This window comes from Emydura macquarii, unplaced genomic scaffold (assembly GCF_026122565.2).
Source record: "Emydura macquarii macquarii isolate MOO-44397 ecotype Brisbane River unplaced genomic scaffold, CSIRO-AGI_Emac_v2 contig_306, whole genome shotgun sequence".
NCBI classification, from domain to species: Eukaryota; Metazoa; Chordata; order Testudines; family Chelidae; genus Emydura; species Emydura macquarii.
In genome coordinates this window covers 12,360,574-12,371,224 of record NW_027130443.1, presented here as the reverse complement: position 1 = coordinate 12,371,224, position 10,651 = coordinate 12,360,574, and the positions used below count along the sequence as shown (strand labels likewise).

The following is a 10,651-nucleotide window of genomic DNA, read 5'->3' as shown; positions in this document are numbered from 1 at the left end:
TTCAGACCCTAAGCCGGCGGTTCCCAACCTTTTCGGGTGGAGGGCCACAGATGATATCCTCACAACTCAAGGGCCACCAGCCCCCGCCAGCAGGGCCCCCCACTGCAGCCAGACGGGAGGAGTTCAGCCAGGAGGCTGCCTCGGCGCTGATCTCCCGTCCCCCTGGTCGCAGCAAGGAACCTGCCCTGGTCTTGTAGCCCCGTGGCAACGCGCCGCGCCTGGCTCCGTAGGCAGCGGCTCCCTTCTGCAGCCAGCGGGAGGGGAGTCGCGGGCCACTTTGGAAGCCCCCATGGGCCACTTTTGGCCCCCCCCCACCGGCTGGGAACCGCTGCTCTCTGCCAGGAACCAGCCCAGCAGCGCCCGGAGCAGGAGGGGCGAAGCGTGGCGGGGCGCCAGGCGATCACTCAGGCTGGAGAGCTCAGAGAGTCTTAAGCAGGTGGAGACAGGGCAGGGCCGCGCTTAGCAGCTTAGCTGCACAGGGTGGGAAATCAATGGATGAAACGCGGGGCCAGGGCTGGGATTCCCGCAGCCTCACGGCAAAGCCATTCCCCCTGGTCAATAAGCGTCAGGGCTGAGCCACCGGCCGCTGAGTCCCCACCAGTAAATCACCTGAGCTGTCCGGCCCCCGCTCACTAATGGGCCCGCTGGGACCACCAGCCGCTGGGAAGCTGAGATGGGGACAGAGCAGGGGATTTCCGGAGCGCCTGGCGGGGGCTGGCAAGCGGCAGAAAGGCCCGTTAAGAGATTTCTCTTTGAAGGCTCTGTCCTGGCTCCTCCGCCGGTGCAGAGCGATGGGGCTGCGGCTGAGCGGCTCACAGACGCCTAGGCTTTAAGGCCAGACGGGACCAGCGTGATCAGCGCATCGGCCCTGGGCTTGGCAGGCCCCAGCCCCTCGCCCGCCCACTCCTGACAGACCCCTGCCCTGCGGCTGCGGCACCCACGTCCTCACGCCATGGTTTAAAGACGTCAAGTCCCAGAGAATCCCCCCCCCATGCTAGTTTAAACTCACAAGTGATCCCTGCTGCAGAGGAAGGCAAACTCCCCCTCCCCCCCAAAACCCCACCCCAGGGTCTCTGCCAATCTGACCTGGGGGGGCCCCACATGTGACAGGGAGCCTGAGATTTACCTAGAGCCACTAACCGAGGCAGAGCTGCCAACTGCTCTGTCTGCACTAGGATTTTGCTTCGTGTAGTTACCACGAGCGCAGCCCAGGCCCAGCTGCCGGCTCCTCCGGTTCTTAGCTCGCAGCAGGAGCTGAACCGGCCGGTTCCCCCTCCCCAGGATAGCCTCCGAGGAGTGAGCAGAGCCGGTCGCGCCAGGGACTGGGCAAACAGTGACGCAGGCTAGCCGGGCAGCTGGCAGGGGAGAGAGGCGCACGGTCCACACGCAGCCGTCACCCTGCCGAGGCAGGGGCAGCCAATTCACTGAGCAAACATTACTCACCCCACGACTTCTCTGCCTCCCACCCCCTCGCCATCAGCCCTGCCTCTCCTGCACCCAGCCGCAGAGCGGAGCCCGGCTTCTGCTCCCACCCGGCACGCCCCCACCCACGGCAGATGGCTGCAAGCCTCAGCCACCACCCGCCAAGACTGCTCCTAGGGCCGGAGGAGGCATGGCTAGCGGCCCGGCTCAGAAACCGTTTGTCAGAAGCCGCGCAGCGCTGCCTCATCTCCCCTGCCCTGTGCCGAGAGCCGGGCGTGGCCCTCTGCTCCGTCTAGTGGCAGGGAGTTCCCCACACCCTGCTGGTTTCACCCGGGCCCACATGTGGGGAAGGCCGGGTGGAGAGCAAGGCAGCGAGGACAGTCGAGCAAGTGCGAGGGGGTGGGCGTCCTCCGAGGGAGAGCTGGCGAGGCTCCGGCAGCCGGGGTTTTCGGCTCCTTTTCCACAGACTGGATGATCTTTCGTTTCCCTCGTTCGGAAAAGCCCCAGTTCCGGGGGCAGGCGCTGACGGCGGAGGTTGCAAGGACCGGGTGCAGAAGCAAGGCCCGGCCCCCGGGAGGCGTGGGCAGGCGTCCCCAGCTCCCCGCTGGTGATCTGTTTTGCCGAGTCCTTATTGACATCTGCAGCCGGGCTCCCAGCCATCCATCCCGGCGGCTGTCAACCACGGCGCGCCGGAGGTATCGGCTGGCCATCCCCGCAGCCGCACACAGCTCTGCCGCCACGCCGGGGCTGAAGGAGCTGGAGCAACCGGGGAAGCGGACAAGGGCCAAGGGCAGATTTCCTGCCGGGTTCCCGAGCCACAGCAACGTTTGTGGGGGAACAGGCCAAGCCTGCTGCTCCCCGCCGAGGACGCAGGGCTGGGAGTGGAGATTGAAGGCCCCGGGGCGAATCCTGGCTTTTATTAAGGGCTCGTGACTGTACAGGCAGGACGAGCTTAAAGTCATCCTCAAGCCGGGCCCCCGGAGCGCGCAGCCCAGGCCTGCGCTCACTGGCCCATGCGGCACCAGGGGCCCGGCTTGGACCCCGTCTTGATGCTGAGTTGCACCGGGAGGGCTGCTGTGCTGGGGGCAGCACAGACCGGCCCGAGCCCCAGGAGCAAAGACAAGAGAGACTCGGGGGGGGGGGGGGGGGGGGGTGAAGGCCGCAGCATTCTGCCCATTTTAGAGGCCCAGAGAGATGCAGCAACTTGCCCAAGGCCACCCAGAGTCTGTGGCAGAGCCAGGACTCACCGGGCCCAGCCGATCACCTCGCCTGCCCCTCCTGCACGTCACAGGCCAGAGAACTGCACCGGTGACCCCCTGACCTCTCTCCAGGAAGGGCACCCAGCCCAGCAGGGGCGTGAGCGCCACGGGATGTGGGGCACAGCCTTAGCCTGTCTCGCTCGCAGCAAACATGGGAGCCCGACGCCGTCCGCCCCAGTCCCCCGGCGCCGATGGGGGGAACCTCCCTCTCCACCCGTCCGGAGCAATAACCTCCCGGCAGCACGCGGGATCTGACCAACACCGTTTATTGGACCTCGCCGACGGACACCAGCCACCCCGTCTGCGCACGCCTGCCTCCAGCCGCAGCACTCCAGCGCCGGAGAGTCCCAGTCCTCCAAGCACCAAACCTCCAGCCCGTCGGGGTGCAAGGGGACGGAGCCAGCTGCAAGCAGGAACGGGCGAGGGGTGAGGGGCAGGAGACGAGGGGGCGCTGCTGCCCCCCCCGGGGGCGCTCCCGCACAGCTGCGCCGCTCAGGCCGTGGAAGCAGCAGAGGGAATCCATCGCCGGAGAGATCCCCAGGGGTGCAGGGGCTGCCGGGTGCGAGTCCTGAGGGTCCCAGCGGAGACGTATCCACATCACGGAGCGGGCTGGCACGACCGGCCCGGTCTGCAGGCCCCCGGTGGGATAGGGGGCTCTGGCGGATGCAGGGGGGTGAGAACAAGCCCCGCGTCTGGTCCTGTGCCACACAGACCCGATCAGCTTCTGCCCCTCGGCCGGGAGCCAGACCCCGGCAACACCCCCAGCCCCGACACACGCCACACAAACCCATCCTGCCGCTAACGGCGCGGGGCCGATTCCTTCCGCCGGGGGCCCTGCTTCGGGGGGGGGCCTGCCGCCTGCACCCGGCCTTGTCTGAGTCCCTGGAAGGCACGAAAGGGTTAACGGGCGGCACTCGAAGGCGGCCAGTTCGAATCCAGGCCCAGGCAGGTGCCCGGACGTGCCCGTGTTCCTCTGCCCACTAGCCCCCTTCCCCTGCAGCGCCAAAAAGCCCCCTATGGCCTGGGCAGCTCCCATCCCAGAGAGCTCCCGCCCCCCCCGGCTAAGCTCAGAGCTGCAGGCTGCACGGCAGTGGGGGGGAGGGGGGGAGACACATGCTGGCACGGCCCTGCCCGCACCCTGCAGCGTGGAGAGGGGCAGGGGGGGCAGATCTCCACCCAGCCAGGCCTTACCATGTAGAAGCCCGTGTGATAGCCACTCATGTGCCAGGCCAGGAGCATGCAGGCCAGGGCGCCCTCCTCCTCATCATCATCCTCCTCCGTGCCCGGCGGGCCCCGAAGTGGTGGCGGCGGGAGAGGCACCGCCTGGAAGTGGCAGCAGACGTCTCAGTTAGGGACCTTCCCGGGCAACCCAGGTGCTTGCAGAGACCCCCCTGCCCCCCAGGGGGGCTGCTCCCCCGGGACACACAGGGACCCTGGAGTTCTACCCGACCCCCCACCCTGCCAGCTGCTCAAGAATCCCCCCTCCCCTGCAGCCAGGAGTCCGCCCCCCCCTTACACAAATCAACAGCCCGCTGGCTCCACCTAGTGGCTTCTTTGTGCATTGACCTGCAGCCCCCCCCCCCCCCTCCCCGGCCCCCCCTTTGCCTCCTGGCCAGGGCAGGTGGCAATGGGCACAGCTGGGCTCCCCTCCCAGGCTCAGGGAGTGGGGTCGTTCACCCCAGCCTACCCCCTCCCCCGCCCGCCCCAGGCCACGGCCCCGCGGACCCACTGAGCCTTTCTGTGTCCGCAGGGGGCGGAGTTCGCTAGCCCAGGGAGGGACCCGGGGCCACGGCTGGCCACTGGGCCGTGAGGCTCCGTCGCCCATGGGGCCGGGCAGCCCCGCAGTTGGACGCCGCAGGAGGGCAGCTCGTCCCGGACGTCTGGCCAGAGCGTGGGCTACCCAAGATGGCAGTGGGCTACCAAGACCGCCCTTTCACAAGCCCTGGGCTACCGGGTTCTGCGCTGGCTGGCTGGCTCCCTCCCCCATCCCAGTGGGGAGGGGGAATCAACAGCCAGGGTCCTTTTGCGTAGGCGGGAGTCACAGAGGCTCCGGGGGCGCTGTGGGATCGGGTCCCCGGGGAGGAGAGGACACACTCACCGGAGGCCAGGCAGGTCCGCGGGGCGGGGGGCCAAAGGGCAGCACGGGCCCAGGCCAGCAGGAGCCGCTCTGGAAGGGAGGCAGAGAGCAGCCGGGCAGCGAGCATGAGCCCAGCTGTTAGACAGGAGCCCACGTGCCCGGGGAGAAGCCCTGGCGAGCGAGGGATGGAGGTGGCCCCGGCACGATGTGATCTCGGTGGGGCCTGGGCCACTAGCCCCCCAGGCCCTAATGGGCTGCCCCATCCTTCCCTCCCGCTCCCCCCACTACCCCCAGCTCAGGAGGGAGGTGGCCCTGTTGTAGGGCCGTGACGTTTCAGGGGACCACTTTCCAGGGGCAGAGTTTGGCCAGGGCGCGGGAAGGGGTCACTCCCGCTAGCCCCTGCTCCAGTGCCCGTGTGCTCAAGCCCTCCATCAGCGACATGCGGGGCAGGGGCTGCCGTTTACGCTCCCCCGAGTCACTGCCCCGCAGGGGCAATCGCAGGCACTCACCTTGGGCGGCGGGGGGACGTGATGCGCCCGCTCCCCTTTTGTGCTCTGCCTCCCCCGGCTGTGGGGCGGCTCTCGGGGGGAGCCAGGGCTGCGTCCCCTGGGCACTCCGGGGGCTTCCTCTTCAGCCTGGCCAAGGAGACACGAGGATCAAAACAGAGCGTGCCCCTCGCACGCCCTGCACCGGGGCTGGCACGGCCACCGGCGCACAGCAGGGACAGTGCCAGGCCTGCCACCCCCTCCCCTCGCCCGCCCCATGGGACACCCCAGAGAAGGGGGGAGGGCTCTCAGCTGACAGGGGACCAGCCACGGGACAGAAGCAGGTAGACTGACTGCCGGGGAGAGCGCCCCTAAACCCCTCCCCCCCCCACGCACAGCACCCCCTTAGCACTGCACTGGGGCCAGCATTGACTACCCGGGAGAGCACCCCCTGCCCTGCCCCCCAGAACCGAGCTGCATTATCGGGGTCCGCTGGGGAACCCTTCCATGTACAGATGCAGGGCCGGCATGGGGTTAGAGTGCTGGTGGCGGGGGGGGGGTGGGGGTGGGTCCAGAGCTGCAGGCGGGGGGGGGGAGGGAGGGAGGACAAGAGAGTGCAGGATGTCTTTGGGGAGGAGTCGGGGGACAAAGGGCAGTGAAGAGGAAAACCAGGGTGGGGGAGGGCACAGGAATGGGCAGAGTTAAGGGGAGGGGACGTTAATGAGGGCATGGGGGCGCTTGATTACACCCGAAATCTCCCCTCCTCCACACAGAGCCCCATTCACCCCCCAGCCGCTCAGTCTTGGGGTGGGGGCTCCTTTAAGAGCCCTCGCTCCCCCAACCATGTCATTCTCCAAGCCCCCTTCCTATGGGGGGCCACTCACCCTCCAGCTGCCCGGGTCCCCGTCCACGGCCCCACCCGGAGGCAGCAGCTCCTCCAGCGCCTGCTGTTCCTTGTTCCCATAGCCGTCAAACTCCACCAGGCACGTCCCCGCCGCGGCGTCCACCGACCGCACTGTGGCCGGGTACAGCAGCCCGTCCCCCGACCAGATGGCGCTGCAGACGTCTCCCGCCTTCCACTGGGGACAGGCACCAACCGGGCTCACACCACAGCCCCCTCCCCAGCCCGAGAGCCCGTCAGGCAGGCATCTGGGCTGCTAGGGACCCCCTGGGGTCTGCTTCAGGGTCCCAGGCAAACCCCAGCTCGGGACAGCCGCTTCCACCCTCCCCGGTGCCCCCTGCAGCGTCAGAGGGAGGCAGCGGGAATGAGACCCACCCTGCGCTAACCATTCAACCACACTTCCCCTGCCTATGCGCTGGGAATAGTCCTGGCTCCCAGTCCTGTGCTCTAACCACCGCACCCCACTGCCTCCCATGGAGATGGATGCATCCGTGAGCAGACAGGTCCCCCGTAAGGCGGGCGAAGTGCCTGGGTTCTGCGGGGGCCTAGCCAGACCCCTCCGGCACGGAGAACCCTGCCAGCGTCCCCTCAACACCAGGCCTCTCCGCGCAGCCCCATCTCACCGTTCTCCTGGGCTCCCGGGCGCCGTCAGGGGTCCCGTCCGGGGGGAGCAGGTCCCGCAGCTTCTGCGCCTCCCGGTTGCCATAGTGCTCGTACTCCACCATGCAGCCGCCCCCCTCCGCGCTCAGGGAGACCACGTGAGCCGGGTAGAGCAGCCCGTCTCCGGACCAGACGGCGCAGCAGGCGTCACCCACCTTCCACTGCAGGGGGACATGGAGACAGGGTCTCGGGGCTGGGCCACGGATGGGCTGTAGCCCCTGCCCCTGGCGTGACCCACCGCTTGTGCAACGCATATGCTAGTGTGCCGTTTGCACTATTCCACGCTCCACCCCAGCGCTGGATCCCACGGCCTCCCCACAGCCCCAGGGACGGCTCCTTGCCCTCGCCCCTCCTCATGGGGTTTGCTTCAGATCCCCATCCCCCCAGCTCCTCGGGCCATGGGGCCCTCTCCTCTCCGTGCATGTGACCCATGCGGCCAGCAGAGGGTGCATCAGAGAGACACCCCCCAATGCACCATGGGGCGGAGCCTAGGGAAGTCCCTCCCCTTAAAGGGCCAAAAACCAGCACCCCCAGGACCCTGGGCTGAGTTTGTGCCACGATGCCCATGGTCTCTCCTGTCCTGTTGGAGCCAATGGGAGGAGGACAGACTGGTCCTGCAGCAGGTAACGCATCATCTCTTGCTCTGCACTCACCTGGGAGCCTTCCTCCTCTTTCTCCTCCTCCTCCTCCACATCCCCCTCGCTCTCGGACCCACTGGAAACTGAGGACTCGGAGCTCTTGGAGGCCTGGTCCTTGTCGCCAGCTCCCAGGGCGTCCTGCAAGGTTGGAGATAAGGCGGCAGCTGAGAGAGGGACGGGGATTTGGGGGGAGCCAGCTGTTCTGTCCCCCGTCCCTGCCCGCCCGAGACAGGCTGGAAGGATCAACCCTTTCCCGCAGGGTGGGGGGAGCATCAGGCGTGGCGGGGGAGGGGACAGAGCAGCTGTTCCCCCCCAAATCCCCATCCCCCTTTCAGCTGCCAGCTCTCAGACCCGTGCGAGCAGCCGGCTCGCTGCGTCACAGGGAGCACAGACGGCAGCCTGTGTCCCAAGGCCGAGGGGCTTTGGGGTCAGTGAGAGCTGGAGCAGGCAGCGTGTGGGGTACATCCAACAGGGAGGGAGCCTCACCTTATAGGAGCCGACGGCGCGGTCGTAGGAGCGGATCAGAGCGTGGTCGTCAGAAGCGGCGCAGTCTGCACCCTGCAAACAGCAGGCACCCCGTTACAGAGGATCGTCTGTACACAGCACGGGGCTGCATCCTTCTACTGAGTCCGCTACCCCCAGCACACGACAGGGGCTGGCAGGCAGAAGCAACTAGAAGCCCCGATCCTGTATCGGGACCCGGTGGCACCGACCCATGCAGAATCCACCGAGAGGACCCGCTGCAGGATCGGGCCCTCAGCACTGCAGGGACCGTCTCTTTATTCTTTGGCACGCTGCTAGGGCCACACAGCCCAACTCCCACGATTTGTTAGAAACTCCCAAGTTCTCCAAGTCCTGGGACCACAAGAGAATCTCAGCTGCCACTTAAAAGTCAAAACTGGATCTAGCCCCTCCACGTTGCAGAGGAAACACGACCCCAGAAATCTCAAGCCTCTGAAAGCACAAAAACGACCCCAAATCTTGCTATTTCAAGGCAATCTCGTGGTTTTTTGGGAGGGAGCGATTCATGATTTCGCATGCTTGGGATTGGTGATCCGGAGATGAGACAAGAAAGGCATGGCAGGGGAATTCACCCAGGCCAGCGAGCACTTCCCCCAATTCTTACCCTGAAAAGCTACAGTCGTGATTGTAAACACACAGAGACTATTTAAAAAAAAAAATTAAATGCTCAGAAATGTCGTCATTTGGTAGATGTGAACATCATCCCCCCTTTCCCCTCCCCCAAGCCTGGACACATTTAAACCATTCTTCCTGGAGAAGCTTTGGTTCCCCAACCAGAAGTGGATTAACAGCACCTGATCTCACCGGCAGGTAAGTGTTTTTCCTCTTACAGATGGGAAAAGTCCAAACCCACACCATGAAAAACTGGCAGAGCTGGCGAGAAAAACCCAGGTCTCCGCAGTCCCAGACCAGTGCACTACCCACTGGGCCACACTGCTTCCCAATCGCCCTGTGCGACCCACAGATAAATACTTCCCTCAACAGGAGCCTGCAAAAGCTTCCGCTTGGCTTCCAGCATGTGAGGACTGGGTGGTGTGAAAGTTACCCACCGGGGAGGCTCAAGGCCCCTTGTAAACAAACTACGGGGAGCCGCCGTCCCCCACCCCATAACAGGGGGTCGGGCTCATTCACTCCTCTAAGCCCCAAGACAAGAACAACCCCACAAGGAAGGTTTGGCCTCAGTCAAACCTTTGTACCAAAGCAAGCAGTGTCACACCGCCCTGCTCCAGGCATTGCTACACAGCAGGCAGGGCCCGTCCAGGGGGTAGGGGATAAACCCAGCCGGGATGCCGACAGGAACAGCCTCTGCAAAGCCCAGCTTCCGCTCGCTGCTGGTCCCCCGCCTTCTGCCCCACTGCACCCTCCAGCTAGGGACGGATTCCAGGGTGTTCTAACCAGCACCCGCCAGTTCAAATCCCGTTCCTGCTCTCTAGGGGAGGGGGCAGCCCCGGCTCTCTTTCACTGCTCCTCCCCCCCACTGAACTTACTCAAAGCCACACACTCAATTACCCTAGCTTTTTTTTTTTTTTAAGTGCATTTTTTTTTTTTTGCAAAGGGGGGGGGGGACACCACCACACTGAGACCTATCCGTGGGCTCCCCCCCAAAAAAAACGTCTGGGGAGGAACCCCTCCCCCTGGGATTTAAGAGATCCCCAAACTCTAGGGAGGCCTGAAGCCCAGGGGGGGATTTCCAGCAGCTCCAGTCTGATGCAGGGACAAGCACTTGGGGTGCAGCCCTCCCCGCCCCCCAACACTTACCTGGCGCCCCTCCTTCTGGTACACTATCTCCCCCGCACGCTCAGCCATTGCACTCAGCGCCTGCACCCCTAGGCACCATCCCAGGCAGCTCACTCCTGACTTACTGCTGCCTGCAACTTACTTCTTGCAAAGAACCCATGCGTGCAGGGGCAGCCCCCAATGCTCCCTGGGAAATGTAGTTTTATTCACCCTCCCGGAACTAGCTGCGATCTATGGTGCAGCCGGGGAGTCTGGGACTACAGCCCCCAGAGGGCATTGCTCGCCCACCACAGAGTGGGGCGCGGGCAGGCGGAGCGCCGCTCTGTTCCGCCTAGCGCCTCCTGTCGGTAGGAGGTACACAGCGCCGCCTGGGGCTGGCAAAGGTCCACGGGCTGTGCGGGGTGGGGGGGAAGACGAGGGTCCATTGGTGTAACAAGGTGTGTCGGTGCTCAGCTCAGGCTGGGTTACCGAGGGAGGAGGTGGAATCGCCCTTCTTAGAGGTTTTGAAGCTGCGGCTTGGCAAAGCCCTGGCTGGGATGATTTAGTTGGGGTTGGTCCTGCTTTGAGCAGGGGGTTGCACTAGATGACCTCCTGACGTCCCTTCCAACGCTCATCTATAATTCTCCGAAGTTCAGCTCTCTCACTCCCAGAGCCCTGAGATCTCAGGCTCCACCCAGGGGAGGCTAAAAACCAGAGTTACCCCGGCTGGGATGAAGACTTCCTTGTACTTAGGAGACTAGACCAGAACCCAAAAGACTGGGGGCCAGGTCCGCCACAGACACCCTGTGGGGCGAGTCACTGCATCTTGTTGTGTCTCGGTTCCCCATCTGTAAAGTGGGGATAATGATCCTGTCTCGGCTATTTCGATAGCAAACTCTTTGGGGCAGACACTGTCTCTCACTCTGTCTGTGCAGCGCCCTGAGCAATGGGGCCCTGGCTGGGGCTGGGGG

General features: G+C 65.1%; 1 protein-coding gene across 2 annotated transcripts; it reads right to left on the bottom strand.

The window, feature by feature from the left end:
* Positions 1-2,931: 2,931 nt before the first annotated feature.
* On the bottom strand, positions 2,932-9,875 carry LOC137160867 (survival motor neuron protein 1-like). 2 transcript variants are annotated; one of them, XM_067559802.1, is made up of 9 exons: positions 9,723-9,874; positions 7,929-8,000; positions 7,458-7,580; positions 6,768-6,965; positions 6,128-6,322; positions 5,268-5,393; positions 4,780-4,848; positions 3,873-4,004; positions 2,932-3,563 (listed from the first exon to the last, which is right to left on the bottom strand). In XM_067559802.1, exons 1-9 carry the CDS (start codon positions 9,768-9,770, stop codon positions 3,480-3,482), a joined length of 1,047 nt encoding a protein of 348 aa, XP_067415903.1. In that variant the 5' UTR covers positions 9,771-9,874; the 3' UTR covers positions 2,932-3,479. The 2 variants fall into 2 exon arrangements, with proteins under 2 accessions (XP_067415903.1, XP_067415912.1); XM_067559811.1 differs by lacking the exon at positions 4,780-4,848 and having other exon boundaries at positions 9,723-9,875.
* Positions 9,876-10,651: the final 776 nt, after the last annotated feature.